Genomic DNA, 26,336 nt, shown 5'->3' on the forward strand with positions numbered 1-26,336 from the left:
TGCCAAAATTAAATTTCGGGCTACGAAGTACAGGGAATAATTTAAGCACTGTCAAAACGTTTCTTTTTTTACACGGTGCTATAAATTCCGGTAGTGCGAAAGTAGCTATAATAAGGAAATCTATAAGAGCGTGTCATTGATGGAATACCTTTACTAGTACGCTATCCACCCATTCGAACTTTCCTCCGGCATTCAGACATTTATCCTGCTCGACGAAAATCGACAAGTTCCTCAACCTCGACTCGATATCCCGTAGCTCAGATTCGCGCGAAGGTTCCCAAAGCTTCATCGTCGATACCAGTTTCAATAGTTCCTTGACTTTATTTAAGAATAACTTGGTCTCTTCAGCCATCGATCTACCGGCGACGTTTTCATCTGGCAATGATAAGTGATAGGATTTAATTAAAATAAAAAAATTAATAAATTAAAAAAAAAGAAACCAATAGATTTTTTTCTGTAAGTAAAAGAAATTTTTTTTTTAATGTTAAACTTGTTTCACTCACCAAATAAATGTCGCACTTGCTCCAGTCGTTCATGAAGCTCAGCAATTTGCTCCAATTTGTTAATAGTTATTTTTGTTCGTAGACTCTCAATAAGCAACGTCGATACGCGCTCAAATAGCTGTTCGAGGTGTCGATTGTAGTCCGTCTAAAAAATAGAAGAAAAAAAAAATTATTTAGTTATCTAATCATGATTAAATTATAACTTAAAAATTGTTAATTGAAATTGATAAAATTAAAAGACAAACGTGTACTGATAAGATTTCTTTATATTAATAATTAATTAATTAATGGAGTGTCAGTAATTTTTCGGTTCGGTTTATTCCAGATATGTTGCAGAACAGAGATTTATAAGACTCTAGCATACGAGCGAATTTCATTGTTAAAGAGAATTGTCGAAGCCGCAAGTTCCACAGAGTGCATGCACTAAATATTCAAAAGGCACACAATAATCAGAAAATTTTCGACACACGTGACGGTACGTGTACCGTATGCGCAACATATTCTCAAGCGAGAGTGCATTAATATAGCTAACGGATTTAGCCAGCTTACGAACCCGTACACGGCTTTTATCAGGAAGTTTCGAACGCTTTCGCTTTGTGAACGATACACGATACTTGTCGAAGTTCGTACAGGATCAACCGCAGCTAATTGAAAACTTTATCGGGTCGTGGGGAAAATAAAGAAATCGATCTTGCGCACGAACAATTACGTAATCGCGTGTTTCGCATCAGAAGTAAGGAATTTTTTGGCGAAATAAAATTACGCGTGAGTTACACGAGGGTTGAAGAAAAAAAAAAAACTCGAGCAGACTGTGTAGAAATGTCTAAATTACATAAAAGATAAGGCAGCAGCAAACGTTTTCTCGTGCGCGCCTCGGAATCTAATATCGTCTGTTATTATCCAAGCCAAGTGAATGTCCGTTCTCGCTCAACGATAGAATCGTTCTTATACTTTAAGAAGCCGGCATAATCCTTCAACGCGCCTTCCTAGTCGGCTAGAGAAAGGTTCCATTCCCGAGGAATATCCGTCAGGATTATCCTCGTCAGGCGAATCGAAGGGCGGCGAGAATATCAGGCGTGAATCAAGATGATTGATGTCGGTCTGATATGGATTCTCACGTGTTCACGTAACCGGCCGATAATCTCGTAAAGTCGCTCATTTTTCACAAATCCGTCAAAAATTAGCACAATCCGACAGAACAGTTTTGCTTCGCTTCTTAAGAAAGTCGGCCGTTGTAACAGAGTTACGAAACGGCTTAATCTGCCCGAGCGAATAAATAAACTGTTGAATTGATTGCGAGAGTTCTTAACATTTCGATTATCTTAATATTAATATCGCGAGCCGAGCTTGTTATAAATTCTGGTTTGATGTAACAATGGTAGAAAATTAATTAGACTTGCGTATTCACGATGAACGGATGTCGTTTACTGCTAAAACATTTTCAAGATGCTTAAACAGTATTTATAAATTTTTAAAAAATATATCGTGGAAGGTATGCAATGTGAGAAGTACAATAAACAGAATAAAAAGACAAATTACGTGCCGCATATCACGCAAACATGTTTTCGTTTCTCTGTAGATGTGAATTTATTATCGCGGTTTGTACGTTGCATTTTTATTTTCACGGAAAACGACGTCGTCGATCACGAAATCGTTGGATGTGAGCAATACAAAAATTATGAAAGATGAACGTAATCTTCAGAAAAATCGGTCATTGAAAAATCACTTCGTGAGAATCTGCCATTCGCGGCCCTTTTAAGCGAACAATAGATCCAATTAATTCCAGAGAAAAATTAATCTTTTCTGCCACAAGTGTAGACTAGTCGCTCGCCACGAAGTAAAAGATAAAATGTTAGAAATAACGAATATTACAAATAAATAAAAATTAAAATAAAATTTTTTTTCTGCAGAAAAAGTATTAAAAAAAAAAATATATAATAGATAAAGCAAATTGAAAAAATCAATGTCCAGAATATTATGTATACTTCTATCGGTGGCGACCAATTCAGCGAAATAATTAAAGATTTTATAGTTAAATAGTTAAATTAAAATTGTTTCACCATATTTAATAAAAATATCGATTATACAGGGAAATAAAAATCGTGATAAGAATTCTAATACGGTCAGGTAAAACTTTTTTTCTCGAGAAAATAAATATGTAGCAAAGTCTATGGCCGTAAGTAATGACACCATGTCCAATACCTGTGCGCACCTTGTACATTTACGCGTTAAATATTTATTACGTTCGCATATACGGGCCGAAACGACGCTGTGAATTCATCTCGCGTGTGTTATGTACCGAGAAAATTCGATATCGAGTTTCCCCGACTGCGTCTTTCGACGCCCGTCTTCCTCGCGAAGAAGGAAGTACCTCAACGTTTCCCTCAAGAAGATGAAAAAGCAAAGAGACATTCCTGCCGCGAAGTTTCGATAAAAACGCTGTGTACGTGTGCCGAAAAATAGGAGGCGACCAACAGACGGAAAATTGAACGTGGTAAAAATCATAACGATTAAATTCACTTCCGCGGCGTTAGGTTTTCTTTCGTGCTCTCAGAAAACTGTTTCCAACGATATTTTCACATCTTTCACCCGCGTATGAACGGAGGCAGATGGATTTTCCATCGAATTGTCGCGTCAAATTTGAACTTTTACTTTATTGGGGAGCTCTTAAAAGCAGGTATTATGTAAAATTAATTAAATCAACGAGCATATTGTTTAAAATTAACGAAAAGGGCGCTGTTAAAATATAACATCAATAAATAGGCAATTAATTACTGCTTGACGTTTAATACAATTGCGCAAAAATATCTGTACAAGTAATTTTTACGTGGAACATATATATTTGTAATTTACGAAAAAAAGAATGCATCGTGTGGGTGTGGTCATACATACACAATTATTTATCTCCGAAGAACCGTTCTAAATCGGTGCGCCGGTAAATTAAAAAAGAAAAAAACATATATCCATTTTATTTCGAGCTGCTCTACATATCAAAAGGCCGTCTCAAAATTTTTCAGCCTTGTGTCAATCGATTCTTTACTTTGTTCACGTCAAAATAGAACGCGCGTGCGGCTTTTTAAGAGGACCGCTACCTCCGCGACGATCCTCGCTAGGAATTCACGTATTCAAGACACGTAAAATTCAACGAGGATCGAACTGCGCATCCGGAGCGAAGCTTGCTCAAGAAGGTGATGGAAGAATGTAAATTTCGAGATTGTGGAGAATGGCACGGAACCGTTGGCACGGATAAACTCTCACGTAGTCAGACAAATTTTTTTTATCCCAATCTAACGACTTCTTTATTGCGCGAGATATCGCATCCACCGGCGCAGGTGCGATGCTAAGATGCGTGGAGAGATAAAAAAGGGATCTAAGAGATGAGAAATATTAGTGGTAATTGCGCCGTTTGACTTTACGTCAGAATTAAAAGCGCATTCTTCGAGATCACTTTAATGAACTTCGCGTACGCTTTTCTTTTCTGACGGCTTTGAAAAATCATTTTCGAAGGCGAAGGTGAAATTATAAGACGATAGACGAAATGTGAAAGAGGGTTTAACGAGCTCATGGGAAGTGGACCGTGAATCGTTAGTGCAATTCCCGTTCAAAGATGTATGCCACTGACTAGCAACGATGGAGCACAGCTACGGCAAAGGCTTTTAAAAGGTTCGCGCAGGAAAAAAGAAATTCCACTTTTCAGTTTACCATCTCTAGCCTGTCTTTCCGCAAAACCTAATTAAAGAATTAGCTTTGCGCGTAAAATTCTGTTTCGGTTGTGATAATAAATTCGTGAAAGAAAAATCGAGCTTTTGATAACAAAATGTGTCACAACGAAAGTAATCGAATATTGCTTAATGCATTTTTTTTTAATGCTAGTCATAAGTACCTTATTGACGCGATTACACAAGAACGTAAAAATATAATTGCTGGAAGCTATTATCGGTACACTAACCGCGGATAGATCTGTGCTGCAAATTTATGGCGGAAATACTATTCTTTACGGCGTCGTATACCATCGCCATATAGCAAGGGATTTACGTGTTGACTATTACACGTTTTTCAGATATGTCCTTAAAGTCTACCAAGGCAATATCTTCTTAAAGCATTTTTATCACGAGACACTTCCCACGGGTATTGTCGAGAAGATGGTCGGTCTCGTAATACGAAAAAAGAATATACCGCTAAAATATGCGAGATGGTTATTGCCAATCAATCAGTGCCAACAATAATTAGATCTCAAGTGAATATCAGCGACATATCTCGCGAAGGTAATTTTTTAAATTTATCAAAATGTCATTTCAATCGTTAATATTTCACAAGCCAAGCTCTTCGTACTGATAGAAATATTTTCTAGATCATAAATTTAAATGTATTTTTATTTAAATACTTTTCGTTCCTCTAAATGTAATTTATACATTAATTATATTCATTTCTCTACTTTGATTACACGAAATTACAAACGATTTACAAATTGATTGACTGAACCGGTGATTACCGCAACATTATATACTCGCGATACAAGTTAATATTTAATTAATATGTGACAAAACACTTGGATTGTAATTCTTTTCATAATTTGAATTTCGTACAAGGTAGTTCGCGCGGGCGGAACAAGCGGGCGAGAGGGCGTTCGCGGTCGGCATCAATTTCCTCTTCCATTCCTGCTCCGGCAATTGCAGTATTCAGACGCGCGCGAAGACGCTTCATCTATTTCCGAAAAATTTTGCGTAATCGGTGGATTAGAAGACATAATCTAGCGCGAGAACCCTCTTCCATTCATCCTCCGTACGCAGAGTATCCGCAACCACTTATTTTTCCTCCCACGTAAGTAATATCCTCATTTATACGGATATAATTTTCGGGTTGCTTTGTCGTACGATCGGAGTTTTCCCGGCGTAAAATCGTACAACGCGTTCTTTGCGTACGTGCGGGATTTAGCGGTTATAGGCAAGGAGAGCGCGGGGAGTGAAAACGGTGCGCGCTAGGCGGCTAGCAGCGGCCCGTTCCCCTTCCATTCCGTCTCCGGCAGTCGCGCAATTCACACCTTCGTAAGAGACACTCCGTTGTATCGGGGGAATCGGTGGTTTCAAAAACGAAATTGCGTTGTCCAGCTCAGGTACGAGCCTCGTGCAAGCAACTTTTGTATCTTCGCGATGCATTAACGCTAATATTTAATTAACGTTTGATTTATAATTCTTTTTACAGTACGTTCAGTTGCGGAAGAGTAAGACAGAGGAGGAAAGAAAAAGACGGAGAACATCGTGTAGTGTGCAGTCGCGCGGGGCAGGTGGGTCGCCGACCATGTTATCCCATTTCCGCTTGGCCATTTTACTCTACTTCCGATTGCCGATATATGAGCAGCTCACTCGCACGCGGGAGAAGCTCCGTCCGAATCGAAGGAATTTTGCGTAACCGGTGAACCAGGAGGTATAATCCGGCACGAGAATCCTCTCCCATCTATCTTCCGCACGCAGAGAGCATCCGCAATCACATCTTTTTTTCTCCCAAGTAAGTTATATCCTCATTTACGTGGAAATAATTTTTGCGTTTTTTTTCTTTCGGACAATCGGAGCTCGGGGAAAATAAAATATTACGAACAAGATCGCGGCGTAATCATTACTCGTATATAAGATTCAGTGTAATAACGAAAGAATATTGGCCTTAAAATTTTTCAGCGTTAAATCGTACAACGAGCTATCAGCGAACATCCGAGATTCAGCGGCGGTAGGCGCTGGAGCGCGGGGAGAGGAAACGGTACGCGATAGCAATGACTGACTCATTCCCCTTGCAGCGGTCAAGCGGCGAACACGACATACATACGTAGTTCACGGCGCCCGGTGTGTACGTTGCGAGCGCTGGAATTTACTCCGGCCGCTCGAAATCAAAACATGCTCGAGGTCAACTGTAAAAAAGTACGTATCTGTACGTCTCTATACACAGTTATACGCATATATGTACAGCGTATATTTAGAGTATACATCTAGCTAACCAGTTAAATCTTTTTTCAGTTTCAGATGGAGATCCAGAAGAGGACCTGCGAAGGAAGATCAGCCCGACTACTTATGGACATTCTGAGAGGAGGAGCAGGCCCGGGATGGGCTTCAGGCACCGGCAGAGCAACTCTTAGGTGAATATCATTTTTTATTTCTATTAAAATATTTATTTAAATGTTTGCTGTTCATTACTTTGTCATTTAATTAATAATGTTTTTTAATTTTATGTTACAGACAACGGCAGAACTCTACAACTCTGCTGATGCTCATGCAGTCCGGTGAGTCGCATGCTTTTTATTACATGGTGCAGGATTAATATTATGGGTTGTAAAATAAAAATCTATATATATATTTAAATTAAATAAAATATAAAAATACCTAAAATACACATCAAATTATAATATAAAAGACGTAAGATATAATATCAAGTTGTAAGATAAAAATATATTAAATAATGTTAATGGAAATATTAATAATTCCTTGATAGCACCGTGGCTATCTTAGTTTTTCTAAATCGCGTAAAAGTTTTAATCGCGTTTGCATCATAGAAGAAGGAAAAGGGAGGGAAAATTGCTGGGAGGGTGACATAATGTCGTACTATGCATAAATAGATTTTAAATTTCCAAGTGCCCCGACAGTTCACGGTTTCACCACGTAAAATATGACTATCGCATACTTCGTGGATATAAAACAAAAGTTTCAGTTGCTATAGCGTGTCCGTTTCCCTTGCGACCGTAAAAATAAATCAAATGTAATGTAATACAACGAAATTTCACTCAGAGAATCGTAAAGTACCTCTGCACAACTCCGATATCTTCGTGGATAAATCCCCGTCAACATTTAACTCTTTACCCGAGCATTGCAAGATAGCTTTTAATAATCGATTTCGATTTAATTCACTCGGCGGTTTTACAATATAATTAAAAGATAATTGCGTGTAATTGCTGACAATGAAACATTTCTATTGTTACATATATTAAATTCGTTATAGCAAAGGAAAGGAAGTGTGTGTTTTCATTAGAAATCCATGGTACTTTTATGTACTTTAAAAAGAAATTTCTTGAAATCTTAAATTTGCCACGTTGTTCGGAATATTTTTCTTGTCAAAGTTGCTCAACGTATCATCGCCCGGTGATGATACTAACTTCTCAATTTTAATATTGTTTCATACATCACTGCACGCGATAATCCATCACCGCTCGGCAAGATTATGTGTATTTAACTATGTAAAACAGCCCCGCGTTATTGCACAGCCGCATTTCGGAAATTAACGGAAGGTGAATATTAAAGATGTAGATTACGTCTTAGAAACTTGCGAGTCGGTTAGCATCCACAATTCTCTGTCATATTCTATATTCCCTGCTATAATCGAATTAATAGTTACCATTATCTTGCGCCGAGAAGTTGAATTAAACTTGAGATTTTACGTAGCAAAAGAAACGAATTTCTCGAACGTAGAGATTCAGGGAGAAGTTTGCAGGTGCTTTTCGTCATTGGTGAAAGTTAGGAAAACTTTCGCGAGAGCGGGACTCTCTTTTAATAATTTTGTCGCGAATGTATATCCCCGTAAAAATTAAGAGAAAAGCGTAATTAAAATTTATGACTCTACATACGTACATTTTCTCATATCCAAACGTTAATAATACCAATTATTATCCACGCGATAATTTAATAGGAACGCGAATAGCTTCTACTTCCCAGGGTTTCCACAATTTCGTCTCTTTAGTTCTTTATGCTCGCGCGCATGAGAGATCTCCCAAGTTTGCGTTCACCTCTTTGGGTTCACAATCTAATGGGTGGTATTATCGCGAAAGTACAATGGAATTTGGACGGTTTCGCGTAATCAACTAAATGTAGAGAAAACATTTTAGCGCCGCGAATCGAATAAAATCTAATATTATTGAAATAAAAAATGTACACGTGCCCAATTTTTTTTTTCGTAGATAATGTGGTATACGTTTTATAGAAAAAAGTCGGTGTAAGCTTATTTTCGTTGCTTTAGTCATTTGATTATCTGACGTCGGAGGAAAAACTCGTGAAACGAAATCAAGTACTTTCGGTTAATGCGTCTCGTATCCTCGTTTCGGATTTACTTGCCCGAAACATCCGTAAAAATATAAAATTGCTCTCGAGTTTTATCTTAAGCAAGTTTGCGATGTGCAAATAAAATACGCGTTGAGACCTTTAGCGGTTAAAGCGTACTTTATGGCGCAAACGCCAACGGTGACAGAAATGAAAATTTCATCGTCGCAAATTTTACGTAACCCGATTAAAAGTTTTGCTTCTCCCCGGCCTATATCGATTCACCCTCGTGCCGTTCGTTCTGCTACCGCTTTGCGAATTTTTCAACCAAGAATAGGACGACCATGCTGACGAAATAAAGTGGCAAATATCGAATTTACGAATCCGGCTTGTCTGCTAATCCATCAGCGATATTGATGTTTCCAAGACTATTTTTACGATTGAGCTTGCAACTTATAGAAATGCACGGACTCACTGTCACGATTCTTTTCAGTTTTTACGATTTCTCCAAATGTTATTAATTACAATGGAATTAATTATTAATTATTTTCAAGCGTACGATAAAAAATTTAGAGAGTAACTCTTTTGGTTTATTTTTTTAAATACATTTTTTTTTTATACAATTTTCTAATACTTTAATTTCCATAAAAAATGTCATTCGTGACACCACGGATTTTGGCCAGAGATATGGTCGCGCATTTATAATCGCGGTAGGAATATTATATGTGTAAACAAGAAAATCTATCTGGCTTAATTCTACAATTAAGATGGCTAGGCGTAAGTTCGTTTCGCAATGTTCTATTTCAAAGGGGCGGAAATCCAAGTTTATTCCCTTGCGTATTCAAGTTCTGGCAGGATCCCATTAAGAGGCTTGTCGTACTAGATGACGGGAGTAGCCACTGGCGAGAGATAGGAGCTTTACCCGTTTCTGGAACGCACAGAAGTGTCCTTTTCAGGAAGATGTGGGTAAACACGTCTCGGGTACATGTCGCTTCTAGAGTCATGACTCATGACCGAAAGAGAATCCCTTGCACTCAGATGGCTTGTCGGTTCGAATTTTGACTGACTCCGCAGTCTGGCAGGACCTCCCCTTCCCCAATTAATATACGGCAAATTCGGTGTTAGACATAACGTAATTTAAAAAAATATAAATTAACCATCGATCTCTCTTCCGAAGAGCACTGCAAATACTTCGTCGCGTTTTCCGGAAGGCTTTATTAAATTTCAGACACGTGGCTGAGCGCTGTATGTTCCGAAGTTAATATTACATTTGCTACTTGAAACAAACAATAGGTATTATTTGCATCGCAGCCAACGTCGACGCGAAGGTGGAAATTAAACAGTTACATTCAGCAATAAACATGCAGTTGGGTTATTATTCTTGAACTTTTACGAAATAGTTTGACGAGAGTGCACCGCGCATCGCGTACGACGTTGCACGTGTATTTTATGCGGCCACCGCGGTGCATTTTACGATGCGTGATCCTTTACGACCCTCGAAAATTTCAACAAGCTCGTCGCGTAAATACGTTAAATAAATATCTGGTGCTTCGGCAGAGGCAAAATGATTCCGCCCGAACGGGGCGAGCGCGTAACTCTCCTACGAGAGATCCATCGAGGGCTTAAGAAATTGAGAATGGTCTCCTAGGGTCGATTACTTCACGGGAATTTCTGGAAGCACATAATTTATCTTACGAATCATTACCCTCCGCGAGATAGTCGTCAACGAGATTATCTTCTTTTACAAGATGTCGAAATCCCCGCTGGAAGTAAACAGCGCGCCGAGCTCGTTCGATAAATCCCGCTAGTGCACAATGTGCGTTATCGAAGCGCAATAAAGAATGAGATGTAAGGGCGAGTGCACCAGCTGTCAAAATTTTATAATGGATTTTCTGACGTATTTAAAGTGGGTATTTTCCTAGGAAAGATCACGAGAGAGGAACGACTTGTAAAGATATTTAAATAATAAGATTTTGTATACGTGGCGACTCTGAAATTGCATCGGCTTTTAATTTAGTTCGCTGCAAAAATTCGCTGGTAATGAAAATAAGCCAAATAGAATTTAGTTACATCGAGGTGGATACGTTTTACAATTTTTTATAATTACGGGATAACGGATAAAAATAACGGCTGGTCGTGTCGCGCATTCACTCGCCATGACAACTTTCCGTGCAGGTTAATCCCGGGATGTGCAACGGTCGCAGTTTGTCTTCGCTTTTACTGTTACCGTCTTACCGTTCACGTCTTCGCAATTCAAAATGTAATTCCGTTCGAGCGACCATTAAACCTTAAGACGAAATGCGCGCTGATAAATCCTTAGCACTGACGATTAACTCGCGTTAAGTAATCGGATTAAGTCCGTTAATTACAGATACTGTATCATAAATTTGGTCCCTAAACTCGTATCATGATGTCTAGGCGAGAGTTGCGGTGCATTAATAAATTACCGCTCCAAAACATTATTTTATTTATGAACAAAAGCTTTGAGTAACGTTTTTAATTAAAAAAATCTGACAAACAAGAGAAGAAAAAAGAAATTTTTAACTTCAGTATGTATATGCATTTTTTACACGCGAATGCCTGACAAAGCTTAGGTCCAAACAAGCATTTCGTAGCGAGAGAACACAAATGCGCGATTAATAATTGGTCTCGTTATTATAAATCCCGGCGTCGCGAGTCAGTAGTACAGACGACGCGGCGAAGTGAAAATAAGTGAGAAAATAACGGCGGGCATTGACAAACGAGAGCGTAGAAACGAGCGACGTCGCTGACCCGTCTTCGCTTGGCGCGAGTTCCCCGCGAGCAGTTTATTCTCCCGAGAAGCACAAAGCGATTTCCCTGCTTCGGATCTGATCGATGGATCCGCCGGATCGGAATTGATGAGAGAGGAATGAAACGCGAGAAAGAAAGAGATAAGATCGGCGAAAGAGGAAAAGACGGCGCCGAAATCGCGCATTAACGAAGGTATCTCAAGCAATAAAAAAAAAAAGGGAAAGAAACCTGGTGGGTCGTTTGTTAGTCGAAAAAAATAAAATAAAATAAAATAAAATAAATAACTTTTACTCTTACATTCACCAGCTGCTAACAACGATTCACTGATAGTTACGTGCGATACACACCTGCGTTCGCGGAATAAAATCCTTTTCCATTTTAGAAGATTTAAGCTCGGGGATCATGCATAGCAGATGGGGTTTGTTCGCGCATAACGAAAACAAAAATCGATATATGTTTCATATCCAATTAAAATTTTAGATTTGGAATCAATTTAAAATTAAAATGTCGTATTAAGTCTAAATCGGTCTTCTATCAATTGTGTTTTTAAAGCTTACATATCAGTGGTTATTGATCTATCAGATTGAATTGAAAAACTGATGACTCGCGAAATGCATTTATACGTTTCTTTTATCACAAAAAAAAAGGAAATTTGTATGTATACTTTTAAAATAATTAAATTAATTGTACGAGAATTTTTTAGAAATATCACTAAATTATTAATAATTAATTAATTAATTTAAAGCAGCGTTGAGCTTTCTTTTTCCAATGCTTAGTCGTTTCATTTATATTTGTTCCTCGCAAGGTGCGAAAACGCAATCAATCATCACATATCGTATTCCGTATAGGTGTATTAAATTATTAACATCGGTTGCGTACGACTAGGCCGATGATCCGCGCAATTTGACATCTCAATTTCACCGATTATCGCGACTGCGATAAGAAGACAGTCGGGATTAAACGCACCGTCCTGTGAAGTGAGATTATGTTCGGTACATCGCGTACGTGCATCGACGAGTCTTGAATTATGCACAACGGCATGCTGAAGCATTGCATGCCGCTGCTTGTCAGTGTTCATCGAATGTATCGAGATACCGCGTACATAACCCTATTATAAGCTGTCCCAACATGTTTGTGCGTACCGAAACGTTGCGAACAGTTCGATGCAACGAGCTTGAAGCACGTGCTCGCACAATACCCCTATTGTTGTATATTTAAAGTCCTCAGAGCAGAGAATCAAAGAACAGATGAAATGAATAGAATATAAGGAAGAGAACGAAGGGCTTTAAGTGTAGGAAAGAATTAACTTTGCTCGTAGTTAGCAGATAAATAATTTGTCTCTTCGGAATAGAAAAGATATAGGAAATCTCTCGAGATACGTTTCGAAATTAAGTGGGCAACGAATTGATAGATTAAATGCGCCATATATGTATAAATAATACAATACATTAATTATTCCTTTTCGATGAACGGTCGCGAGAGCGGCCACTTATTTTTCTCGAGGAATACCCGAGAACCGCGCGAGAATTGCAGCGCGTAAATAATTTACATCGCGTTTAATTTCAATCGTTAAATAATTTATACGGCGTTTCGATGTCGAGATAAATTGGTTGTAAAATTTATTCGGACTATCGTATCCCACAATAAATTTTTCCAAAGTCGTCTGCGTGATTATTCGTCCACGGCCGATTATCGCGTTTCACTACTGAACGCGGAACAAACGTCGCGAATGATTTTGTGAGTTTCGAGAATAAAGGATCGCGCGAGAAAGACCACGCCATTTTTCATCGTCGGGATTCTAACGGGAAATTTTTGTGCTTCTTGCCGATCTTTTTTAACCCCACGACACGTTTCCCGGAAGTTCATGCTTGGCCGGTAGGAAGTGCCGCAGAAGACCGGACTTATACGTAATGAAATTGTCGGTCGGAGACAATGTCGTTCCCGTCGCCGCGGAAGCTGTAATGATCTCACGAGAACAATAGACTCCTTCGAGAACTCAGTTACATATGTCACTGAATAGAGCTGCTGACGAAGTACCATACTAATTGTAATCGTAAATACATAACGTTACATTAGGTATTAATTTTTGAATAACAACGCCTTTTATTTTAACGCCAGTTTAAAAAGCTCAAGAAATTTCTTCAGGCGGGATTAAATTCGAAACCAGAAAATAATTTCGATCCTTTCATGTAACGAGAAAAGGCTATTCGACGTATTAGTTTTATTTCTCTATTTCTTACGCAACGTGATATAAGAAAAGTACGTGAGAATCTCAATATTAGGTACGAGATACTTGACTCGGCGATAACGGTTGATTATTACGAGTGGTAAATTGCGATTTGCGAAAGGTGTGAGGGCCGGTATTTCCGAGCGACATGTTCGTCGGCTTCCTGAGATTATTACTGTTTGGCTGACGACGTTCCAACGAGCTCTTCGAATGCACGAGATACGAAACGAAGTATCCTCACGGCAGTTACGAAAAGGCAATTGCGTTTAGAATCTCGAAGCAGGCCATTAGAACTTTGTTACGATAATAGCGAGCATTTGCAATAATACAGTTTTAAATTATTAAATTTTTACGCTTTTATATCTCTTGATATCTCGTCGGAAAGAACCTTTTCGATTTCTTTAGCTGAAAAAGAGCATTCTCACGAGTGTAATGGAGAAACTTAGGTCGGCGGCCACGTAAATCATCTGTCACATCGGTCGATGATTCGATCGACGTGATGCCCCAGGTGGTCTATTCTCGTATTATCGGAAAACAATGAATCTAATGTCGTCATAGGACCAGTACGGAACGCGTAGAAAGTGCCAAAAACCCTATCCGACTTTGGGAAATGAACGAAAGATATAAATATAATCGTATCTGTAACGCGTTCGTCACACAATGTTTTTCCAATATCAAAGATCTAAACAACGGCAATCTGCACCCATTACGTAAAATACGGATGACATGTTTCGCGATAAAACTGGATATACGAATTTCGAGGGTTTTTTTCTCGACCGATTTAAATAATACATATTCAATAAAAACAACGCGAAGAGAAACGTGCAATTTATTTGCAACGTAAAATTTGTGATTCTTTTTATTGCGAAAAATTGTATTTATAAGAATTAACAATATCAAGGATGTGGATGTAATTGTCATGTCGTTTTGTCGTCGTACCAATAGTCGCCCGATAAATGCACGATGAAGCTAAAGGCATTCACTCGCGCGTGCTTTTCGAATGTCACATATACGGCTGATGGGATAATCGGGGATCGCGAAATTCTCGAGTAGAATAAAGTTTTCAGCAGCGAGATCGTAATGCGCTTCGAGTATAACGATGACGCGGAATCGTAGAGTTGCAAATCAAAGCGCGACGTCGTCTGTGAATCTGCTCAACATGCATGAAATTTTTCAATAAGAAAAAGACATGTGGTACCAGTCAAATTTTCCACGGAGTGAGAAGCCGCAGCTGACGGTCTCGCGGAATATCCGTCAGCTTATTCCGCGTATATTTCGTCCCCCTCTTCCCCCTCTCAAATTTTGCGCAATTAAATTAATGCACGCACGGCTTTCGAATTTCGCACGATTATTCGCGGATCGTAAAATGAAGTCAAGCACACACGGTGCATCTCTATGACAGAATATGATAACTGCAACCGATAGCAATCAGTTTTCCATTGATATTTTTGTCATGTCGTGTCACTTCGAAATTCGCGTTCGCTCTTAATTGATGCAATAAATTAATCGAACATGACTTAAACACGCGAGGAATAATTACAGCACAAATGCAGTAAGAATGCTCCGGTAAAAAAAAAGAAATTTAAATATAAATAGAAATAAAAATCGTTTATTTAAATTATTATACTTGATAAGATATTGATTAGAATTTTTTAATAATTATTACCATATCAATATTAATTCGAAAATTATTTAATATAAGTCATACTCTTAATCGTGCTTGTTTTTGAAACATTTTTCGTCACGTGTAACTTCGTTACGTTTTAATTCAAATCAATTCATCTATTTATTAAAAAAAAACATAGCTTAATTTTTTTAACGTGGAATTAATTGCGAATTATAAACATGGTAGAACTATATCTTCCCCGCAAATTATATTTTTCGCTTTGGCGAACCAGTCACCCTAACGGTTGACCTATTTCCAATGTCAGCGATCCCATCGATCAATCAATCGAGCATTTAGATCGGTGGTCGAGGTTAATGCGACACGACGAGCGATGAGATGGAGATCCGAGAGGTTCCTGCGTGGATCTCTGGGCACTCGAGGACTAATGAAAACCTATACCCACGCTTTTTCCATTCAAGTTACCTATCACTTCGAGTCAATATTGGTCAATCTCTCTTTTCCGTGACGTATATTATTTCTCAACGCCTGCTAGTTTCATAAATCGACAGGCGATATAAATATGCGTGCGCGCACTTTGTACATATTTATATGTTAATTGAAACATAAAAATAAAAGTAATTTCTGCGAGAAGAGAAAAAGCAACGTAAGAAATATAGGAAGGTTAATCTAAAATTTCTTAGGACGAAAATTGATCGTACAATCTCCCTTCGAAGTTGCGACTCGCTCTCGTTCGTCGTGCAAGTTATTTATTTGTTATGTAAAGCACGATCGAAATTACAGAAAAAGTTTCGCGGAACGGTGGCTGAAGAACGTCGCGTCGTTATATATATATCGCAGTAATGTGCAGTCCAGCAGTGCATAACAAGTGCACTCCACGTAACTGCCGAAGCACATCTGTGCAGCATGCATGCGGTTCGATGCAGCAGAATCGAGGCGCGGACCAGTATATGTATGTACGCTAAATTGCCAGGCAGTTCAATGATTAATCGCTTCTTGCAGTTGCTTACAATCTCTAATTACATTACCGTGATACTCTGTGCGTGTTATACGGCGCGTTCGGTGAATCGCTCATTTCCCGCTGATTATTCCGTCATTTCCTGCGAACTACACGTCGAGTTTCGCGTCGTCTCTTGACCCTTCAAAATTTTATTTTTATTTTTTCTTATTCACACTGCTGAAAATTATTTAATTAATTTTAACTTCGTGCTTAATTGTCGCGCATTTCCGGCTTTTACGGTTAGCACATTTATTATTACAATTTGCACACACGCGGAATTGTTCTACCGAAAGGTTCGCGATATATGTCATCCGGGACGGAATTTAGTCATCGGACGAAACGCGTCGGCACCCGCTTGTAAAGCGTTGCAAGTGACGTCACGGAAACGAGATGTAAGCGCATTGTTCGCGATGCCAAGCGCTGGAATGCGCGATGTTACGTGTATACAAAAATTTTACTGAAGTCGTTATGCAAAGTGTTCGCGAAACAACGCGCGCATTTTGCATACAACGTTAAATACACCGAGTTAAATAGCGACGGAAGTGCAGCGCGCCACCCTGTTGTCCTTTGCCTCGTCTCGGTAATAACTGTAGTAAATCTTACCCCGTCAAAAGACAATAAGATAAACACACTTGCTAGGTCGGGAGCGAAGTCTCGGATAAATATGAAATTCTCACTCGAACTTACGTAACCGATAACGATATTAGGAAAACTTGCCCTCGCGTCCGCAAAAATTGGCGATTGACCAATTCTCGCTGTCATCAGTCCGAAGTTAAAATTGAGTGTACGTCGAGAACGATAGCTCGAAGATGGAGCAAAGTAAGAGGTGCAATAGAACACAGGTAGGATTCCGAAAAAGATGGAAGATAAGGGAAAGAAAGGGCGAAAGAAGGAAACTGATACGAAGTGGAAAACTGGCAAGGGTGAGCTCGAGAAAGAGAGAGAGAGAAATACCGAGAGAGAAAGGACGGAGAGCGAGAGGGAGGAGCGGCGGTAGTTCAGAAGCAGGGGTTGCGGGGGAGGGTCGCAGCTTCGAATCAGGGGTTGCTTTCAGAGGAGCACGCAGTGCTCTCTCGTCTCGCGAGCCGGGAGAACGGGAGAGAACGTGCGTGTCAGATCGCGAAAAGAGGGGTAGTTTATTACACCCTCGGCAGTCGCCTGCCCTCGTGGTGTCCATCACTTGTTCCCGCTAGAAAAAAAAAAAAAAAATATATTTGCGGCGATAATATCGCGACGAACAGCCGTATCAATACCTCCCACTTTATTTCCCTCCTTCCGTGTCTCCGTTTCTCACGCCTCCGCGAAGTCTGGACAAGGCACTCGGGAATGAGACGACAGCCAATTAATGCGTCGGGATTTAGATCCAGGTGGAAGATCAAGGATTAACATTCGTGCGGACAACGTAACCCTCGAGGTATTCCTCGATATTATAACTCTCGCTTTCGCGGAGAGTGGTTTCGCAGAGAGAATGCTTTCACATTGAGGAATGTCGCCGATCGAAACAATTTTTTAATTAAGTGAAAAATAAAAAATTAATTTGGTGGAGATCGCAATGCAATTCTCAGGTTGTTTCTCGGTACGAAATTCGGTTCGTAAGGCTCTTCAAAGGAAGTTATTGGCATATTCCGTTTGATCGGATACCCTTAATCCTAATCGATGTGTACATTCCCTTCAGTAACCCACTCGATAGCCCATTCGATCGTGAGTTGATTAACTCGTAGGGGATGGAGAAATTAACGCAACGAGTGCTTTAGTTCGGATATATGGCGCTAATACTACTACGAGTTCGCTGATCCGCGATTTTCTCTTATCGTCACGAAGACGGGAAAATCATTTAGTAGATCGTTCCCCTTCGTTTTCAAGTCCCTGGAGATTTCAATGAGACGGCTGAGAAGCAACCAGATTAACGCGCAAACAGTTTGTGAAAATTATTGCCAGCACAAAAAATAATGTTCTTTTATAATAAAGAAAGAAAAAAAAATTATATAATTGTTCGAACGTTGATATTCAATTATAAGTTATACATTTACTAGCTATCTTAATTCAGTTCTTTATTTATGCAACAAAAATTATTTCGTAAATCAGATGCAAATAAATGACTCAAAAAATTATATAAGTTAAATGAACGCATACGCATTACACGCATAAAGTTTTGTAAAATTTTATACGACGGATATTGAGATATGATTAATAACGAAATAGACTTAAAATATTAAGACATCTTTTTATCCATAAATGCCAATTACTTTGATTTTGAAAAATTACGAAGTAATTGATTAAAAACACGTGCATTAGTCCTCTAATTAAAATTTAGTATCTAGCTTTAAAAATAAAACGATAGAATCATTTGAAATAAGAAGTGAGGGACAAGTGACCGCCGTGTTATTTATCGAGCCTGCATTACTTTTTTTTAAATCAGTTAACAAACGTATATCTCGTTCAAAACCCGGGCGAGTATTGGGAGGGTTAACGCCCTAGAAGAATCGCAATGGAATCCTTGTGGTTTCGGGGTGGAAACTGACTGAAGCAGATGCTTCTGGGAACTTTAATCCGCAGTATACATTCGGGATTATCACGTAATAAATGTTAAGATTGCAAATCTGCAAGGAGCTCGGTTTCACGCTCGAAACTCTAACTTGTCTCATTCCACTAATTGCAGTTTGATGCAAAGGATGTATCCGTGTAAAAATTATATTCAGAAAAAGAATTGTTTTTACGAGTTTGCGAGTCCTCCATAATCGTACATGACGGAATTCATTGTCGCTGTTAAATTCCGCAAAAGTTACGATGGTACGTAAAAAATTTAGAACGTGAAAACTTTGACACCTTTGTTTCATTCGTTCTCGTAAAAGCGCGTGCTACCGCTCGGGAAGAATCAAATGTACAAAGAGGAAAAACGAGGAACGTAAAGACTCGCGATCGCTTTGCGCAGCTCGTTGATGCGAAATAGCCGTGCAATTACTGTAGGTTTCGAAGCTCCGAGATAAAAATAAGGTCTGTCTATTAAGCGCAATCACTTGTTAAACGTGGCATCGTGTATCGGTACGAAATATATGAATTAATGATACGAATACATTTGACATCACTGATAAAATATTTAATAATTGACATACTACACGCATAAAGGATAATTCTATAGTAGCATTTACAAATTAATTAGTTTTCCAATCGTGTTAATATCCGGCTTAATAAAAAATCAGCTTTGACGTCTAGCACTCGTTACAAAAAAAAAAAAAGTGTGACAAATAATGCATTTCTAGAATTTTTAATTTTGCGGAAAATCGTGCGAAAGTTTTCCCCGATAAACAATTTAAATTTTTAATAGCTCATACGACGGATATTTGCAATTTTTTTTTCTCGATAAGAAAAACCGCAAGATAGTCAAACGAATAAACCGCCACTGCACAGAGCAAGCAATTTCGTCAAGGAGGCTTCCTTCAGTGATCTTAGGTCGCACGGGACTCTCGTTCTATTTGCTGAGTCGGAGGAGAGTTTATCTTTCCGGGCCGCGGATCCGGCTTTATTTAATTATTCCTTTAGGTAAACTCCCCGAAATCGCGGCGACAGTCGGGTTTCCCGTCGCGCTCGCGGACGAAGGCTTTGATTTAGATTTCGAGTACGGTCGATTTAGTTTACGAGATACCATCCGCAGCAAATCGGCCGAGAGAAGTATCCGCAAGTATCCGAAATATCAATCGTAAATTTTGAAGTGATTGGTGACGCTAATATCTGTCCAAGCGAAACACGGTCCGGCGAAACGAATGAGGCCTGCGCTCGCAAGCTCGTTACCTTGCCGACTTTCGCGAACGTTCGTCGGCTCGATTTCATTCCGCGTAAAATTAGCGAATCCAATTAGGCATGGTGTCTAACGAGGCAAACTTAATTTAACTCGTTTTCCCGCACGCGCGTCCGTTTATTATGTCGGCCGCGACGCCGTTTCGGAAATTACACATTGATAGGGTCACGCTTTTTACCACGTCGGATAGTAATTTCGACATAAATTTATTCTCGCGAGAGTGGATAAAAAGAGGGCACCTACGCCCTTGTCGATATCAAATTTGCCTTTGCCCTTCCCTTCCCCTTTCGCGAATACAAAAGACGGTAAATCAATTCGCAGGGTAATTTAATCTTAAGTAATCGAATTGCATTTCATAGTGTAGGCATGTAAGTTTCCATCTAGAGGTAAATTCGTTCTCTTACCTAGAATTATTTAAAAGTAAAAAAATAGTCTTACGCTATTAGCGAAAAGCATTATAATCACGTTTTGTCAGACCAAAGAACGATTTAATTCAATTCCAGCCGAGTCTGGTTTCAATTTATTAAACAATTAAGCGTGTTTAGAATTTCCTTTAACTTAATATAGCTACCTAAATAGTACGATTAAGATTTCACTTAATTTAATTTTCCTTCTCGAGATACGAAACTGTAAATTTCCGTTGAAAGTTCACCTGTCACCTTTCAGAATTGCGAGAGTAACGAAAAATCCCATGAGTTTCCTTGCGAGGTAAAAGAAAAAAAAAAAAAAGAAAAAAAAGAGAAAAAAAAAACATGCGCACACAAATAAAGTTACGTTTTCCTAGAGCAGGGGCTAATTTTCGAGTAAATTTGTCCTCTCATCCTCGGACGCGTCGCCGAGAGAAAGACGGACTAGTAAGTTTCTATTAGTAACCGTGTCCGTCTTTTCCGTTCGCCTCGGCGAAAACAAGGAACAACCCCCGTTGCTTCTAACTTCCAACCGAAACAGTTCGGCTCGACGCTGATGAGTTCGAGCGTGCGATGGAAACTTCGGCGCGCTGGTACGTGTCCGGTGAACACGGTCCCGGACGCGTTTCCGATGCGATCCGAGGAAGTTTTCCTCAGACTGGCGGCGATTGTGCCCCGGGTCAGCGAGGAATAAAAGGAGATTCGTTTTGATCAGACTCGTTTACGGCGTTCCGAATTAACGGTGCCAACACGAGGATTCCCCTTGAGGCACTCGGGCACATTGTTTTAAATAACGCGCGCGGCGATACCTGAATGTCCGTCATTTATCTCGTTTCGTCCGGGATACCACAAACGTAACGAGAGTTACATTTAATACCGTAACAAATAAAGTATTGTTTTTCGATTTTCATCAAGACCTCACTAATCCCGGCGGATATTTGAGAACGATAGAAAAATAAATCATTTTAGTTATATCATATGACGCCTTAAATTGATGATGAAACCGAAGGGAGCCGTGAATAGCGACGTTTATTCATTAATCGCGTCGCGAATATTAATTCGACGGTGACCGATAAACGAAATACTGCGTAATAAAGAAATTAAGACAGAATTGATGTAATTCACTTGCCGGATATCGGTGGCGGAAATATTAACGCGCCAAGAGACTGAAATGATAAAGGACGGGCGGCGGTAATTAACACAGTATTCTGTACCTACACGCTGGACCAAGACGGGTTAAAACAATTCTCGTATTCCGTGTTTGCCTCGCTTATCTAAATATTAACATTCGCTAAAATCCAAATGCGAGCCCATACACTTTATGTCACTTACGCCATCGCAAAAGCCACTCGGAAACGTTGAATGTAATATTAAACAATAGACCGGTGGTAATGAATGATGCATATAACTGGCAAAATCGCGTAAGAGCGTATATTGAGTTTGATGTTACATTTCGCTATTTTGATGTTAACAAGCTGCGGTATACGCACTGCCGTTTACGCGCCATTAAACGCACTGCCGTTTCATAAGACTTTTACCCAGATCGTATTTCAGATCCGTTCTCTATTAGCGTAAAATGCGTTTCGGTGTAATCGCGAGATGCAGCCCGTGGGACATTAACCGAATCTCTTTCGTTCGAGCTACGTTCTCGGTCGTCTGATTTTCATATTTGCGAGAGAAATGAAAACTTCACTTCCGCGGCAACGTTTCGCGGAGTTGAACATGCCATTCGCATTTTATACAAAATAATGATTTTACTGAAATATTGGCTTTTAAGCGGCTTAGTAAACGCGGAAATGGATTACGTACACTACGCTTTCGAATTCTTTCGCGGCATAGATTTTATTCAATGCATTTATCAAATTTTATCGGTTCCCTCTTTATTTTAAAGGAAAACTGCAGCTCGCTATTTATCACTCCGCGAGAAAACTTTCTTATTTACAGTACTCGCTCCTCGAAGACGTCCTTTCAGATTTTATGCATCTTTATCATTAACAAACTATCGATTAACTTCGTCTAAACTTTTTCTATTAACTAGATAAATACGCGATAAAACTTTCATTCCTTTCAAGTAGTTCTTCACGTTGCTTCATTCTTGTTAATTTCTTTTTCTCAAGCTTCAATTGTACATTTCTAAAACTTTACTGCCAAATTTTCGTAAATAGTAACACCGCTCGCTCTCCAGGGAATTAAACGTGACATTAATTTCCTGAAACACTTTATAGAATTCAAGAAGTCGTTTAATTTCTTTTTCTCTTCTCTGACGCAGTAGGTACTCTTATACGTCCACGCTAGAAAATTAAACTTTTTCAGGGCTTCTCTCACGCAGTAGAATCACGATGTGAACACGACAAGCTTTAAGCGAACATAAAATGCAGTAATATAGGATCTGCTTTACGCTAGCATACGTTCTTTGATAATATATAATTCATATTTAGCGTTGAAAATTAAAACCAGGCAAACTAAATATCTAAAATAGAAAAAAAATTGCTTGCTTCCTCACTAATCTTAAACAAGCTCTACTCATCGTTAGATTATTTATCTCCCGGTAAAGAAACAGAACAAGGGAAAGGAAAGGGCGCAAAGAAAAGGCAATCGGATGTGATTAATTATACTATCCGATATCTCTCGATTTTCTCTCACGACCGCATTTATTAGGATAAAAAAAAAAAGCACAAATATATTAAGCGTTCAGTCGAGACAAGAGAAACATGGGCGCTGAGGAATTATTGTCGGCGCTCGTGCAATAATGAAATCTTTCGAGAATGTCAAGGCAAGGGAGAACAATATATTGATGAAGAAAATTTAAATAGCCACGGCGGACAACTTCTACTAATACTTCCCTTTCGGATGACGCAATTAAATTCTTATACCGTCGCGACATTGGGTGTAATTAGTCAAATATGCGATATCGATTAAAAACGTATCTGCAAGGGAGGAAACTCTTTATAATGTGCTTGTTATACTCGCGCAATTATATTCTCGCGACAAAATGAATTTTCGCTCGGTAACAATTAGCAACTACTGCCTGCAGCATGCGGCATTTCCTTTTTCGTCCCTTTGCTTCATAAATTATCCAATGGACAGGTGACTTCCATGAACCCAGTTTCCCTCGCACAAAGCAAAATCTGTGATAATGTTTATGCAGCTGATAATTACTGCCGATTATCTTTTTTAAAAATAATCTGATATTATTTTACACTAGCATGTACAACAGTTTTAATAAAAAAAAAAAAAAAAAAACGTTTACATTAAGTAATAAAGTAGCTTAATTTTTATTAAAATTATTCCACTTCTAAAAAGTAAAAAGTAATACCCTCGCGTCGATTACACGTTTCGCACGTGAATGTAAATGTCACCACGGAACCGTACTCGAGATGAGAATTATTCGTTGTCGACAACTAATATTAAAAAGTAAATGCGAGAATCATGGTAGGGACAGTGCTGTAACTTCTCGTTGTTTAGCATTGGACCATTCCTCCCTTGGGCGCCAGTAGCTTCTGAATATTGCAACACCGTTGTAGTTTGTAGCGCTTTGTATACCGCGATAAGGACGCGCTATTTGCAAGATGCAAAACCAATTACATCGTTCGCGAGCATATCGATTTCGCGCATATTTGTTCCTCCACATCGTTCAATAATCATTCACTCTGGAACCCTGTTTTTCTTTCGTGAATGATTAAGCGATTTGAACAGAAAGTATCGCTTTCCATCGATAAAAATTTTTCCCATTTAAAACTGACTTCTTGACCGCGTCGTTCTTATCCCATCGCAAGAAAAAAAAAAAAAATGCCGCAAGAAAGCATCGACCGCGCAAGAATTTCCGAAACGGTTCTTCCACCATGAAGGAGAAATAAAAAGAAACGTCCCCTCGTTCTTTTGACGACCGTGGAATCTTTGGTGAGCACTCGCGAGGGAAGCGTTACGGCTCTTTTTGCTTATAGACCCACTTTACCCCTGCCATAATACTATTTCTCAAACCGTGGATGGAGTATCATAATCAGGTGCAATCTAGAATGTTTAAACTCGACTGCTATAATGAAAAGAATCTAAAAGGATGGTTCGTGAATTTTAACTTATACGTCTTTCTATCTTTCCATTACATTTTTTCTAACTGTTATGGCATGATAAAAAAAAATCTCTGCCATATGTAACAAAATCCTTTACATTTTTTTAACAACAGTTAAATTGCTTTTATGACGTTAGTACGCTTACTTTGCAATTTTGAAATGCAATCGAAAATAATATATGTACCGAGCAATATTAACGAAGGCTCATAATCCGTAAAACAATCGCGAGAGAGACGTTTGTTTGTGATAAAAATAGTCGAAGCCGTTCCGAGCCGGCAAATCGGATGACTTTCTTTATAAAAGGAAATGGAAATCGTTGCACTTTAAGACATGCGCGGGATTAAAGGAAGATACGTTCGCGAGAGCGTGGAGAGAAAGTAGTGGAGGTTCGCGTTTGCTCCGCCCGGATTTCGCGATACCGCTATTGCGCGTGTATGACAAAGCCGCCGGTATTACCGGCTCCGACCACCCTCTCGATACGTCTTCTCACGCGACAGCAAGGGGTAGTTTTGCGCTCTCGTCGGCGCAGTTTTGCGCCTCGTTGCACCGCGTGCGACGCCGTAATCCCAGGCTGTATTACGAACGAAGGGAACATACGTAGCGTCCGCTAGACCACCATGTAAAAGCCGCGGATTCGTTTTTCCGATATGCTCAATTGCATCGATCAACGTCGGCTTTGAAGCACAGAATCCGAGAAAGCGACTCGACCCGTGCCGCGAGACGATCGTCAGGAATTGCAACACCAAATTTCTGCCTTTGTAATTTGTCGCAATAATTCGTCTCCCCTTGCTCCGTCAACGCATTGATGTCAAATGTGAATTATAAATTTGTACTTTCGCGTCTGCTGACGTCTCAAATAGAATAGCAAACTAGACATGCACAGCTTCGAAAAAGAAAAGCCCTTTTGTCGTCCGAAGGAACGCCTCTGGTTTCGTTAACGATGAATATTTATATTTCGGCGTGTTTACGTCTCTCTTTTGTCACAAAAGCATCTGCCCGCAAATATGTCGCAGTCGATTCGCCCGCAATTTTTATTCAGTCTTCTGCGCATTCTCTTTTTAACGCGATACAAAGCGGCGCCGTCGAAAAACGAGCTGCGTTTCCCCACTGTTATCGCTGTGACGTCGCTTTTAGGATTTATGTTCCACGAGGGTTCTATTCGACAGCTTCGGCTGTTATTTTTTTTTTCTCCGGGTAATAAAATACTGTAGAAATAATCTCCTCGCTGTTGTCTAATCTAACAGGCTCGATTGGAATTACGATTCCTCCCTGCCGTTAAAATTGCTGGGCTGCACGCGGAATTTTTTTTTTCTTTTTTTTTCCGCGTCGAGCAACACGCCGTCTCGCGAGATCGAATCTCGAAGCCACGTTGTAACTAATTCTTGGCCCGTATTGTCCGAAGTTTTCGAGCGGTGCGTTATTTATCGGGTAATATAATGCAGCACGCAACGACGAAAAATACGTAACCTGCGATTTGTGTCACGGCTTCAAACCTGCCGACGGGAACGTGTTCGATTTTATTTCACGCGACACGAGAAGTACAATTTTCCTGACCACTATTCCAACGTAATTAAACGGCGATACCTCTCTTTCGTGCCGTGTTGTTGAAAACGTTACGAAAACTACTTTGCCGTTTATCTTCCCTAACCACTTTCGACAGGCGACACGTGGGAAAGGGCAGCGGTCGTCTTTCATCGTCGAATTCTCATTAACTAGCCGTAAGAATCCCTGTTTCTATGGGTGAAAGAACAACAGCATTTAAGCTCGCAAAAGTGTCTCCCGAAAAGAAATTTTCTAAAGATATATTTTTTTTTGTTCTGCAACGTGTCGATAAATGCAAATATCGTCACCATTATTTTATGTCGATTTATTTTGAAAACACAACGCAGTGTGATATTTTATATTATTTTTTTTACTTGTTAGAT

The 26,336-nt window shown here is 39.4% G+C and overlaps 2 protein-coding genes across 5 annotated transcripts in view; one reads left to right on the top strand and one right to left on the bottom strand.

The window, feature by feature from the left end:
- LOC139106607 (midasin) overlaps positions 1-26,336 on the bottom strand; it is a 74,353-nt gene that overhangs the window by 11,293 nt on the left and 36,724 nt on the right. For both annotated transcript variants that reach the window (XM_070663501.1, XM_070663502.1), the window contains exons 11-12: positions 504-648; positions 149-375 (exon numbers count right to left, since the gene is read on the bottom strand). In XM_070663501.1, coding sequence (XP_070519602.1) covers positions 149-375; positions 504-648 — 372 coding nt within the window. The remainder of the gene's footprint in view (positions 1-148; positions 376-503; positions 649-26,336) is intronic.
- LOC139106611 (uncharacterized) overlaps positions 2,448-26,336 on the top strand; it is a 53,167-nt gene continuing 29,278 nt past the window's right edge. Inside the window, exons 1-5 of one of the 3 annotated variants that reach the window (XM_070663511.1) lie at positions 2,448-5,616; positions 5,706-6,008; positions 6,176-6,412; positions 6,509-6,627; positions 6,728-6,771. In XM_070663511.1, the coding sequence (XP_070519612.1) occupies positions 6,389-6,412; positions 6,509-6,627; positions 6,728-6,771 (187 nt within the window). In that variant the 5' untranslated portion in view covers positions 2,448-5,616; positions 5,706-6,008; positions 6,176-6,388. Of the gene's footprint in view, positions 6,009-6,175; positions 6,413-6,508; positions 6,628-6,727; positions 6,772-17,004; positions 17,553-26,336 lie in introns of those variants that run through there. The other 2 variants (XM_070663510.1, XM_070663512.1) reach the window with 2 other exon arrangements.

This window comes from Cardiocondyla obscurior, linkage group LG11 (genome assembly GCF_019399895.1).
Source record: "Cardiocondyla obscurior isolate alpha-2009 linkage group LG11, Cobs3.1, whole genome shotgun sequence".
Taxonomy (NCBI): domain Eukaryota; kingdom Metazoa; phylum Arthropoda; class Insecta; order Hymenoptera; family Formicidae; genus Cardiocondyla; species Cardiocondyla obscurior.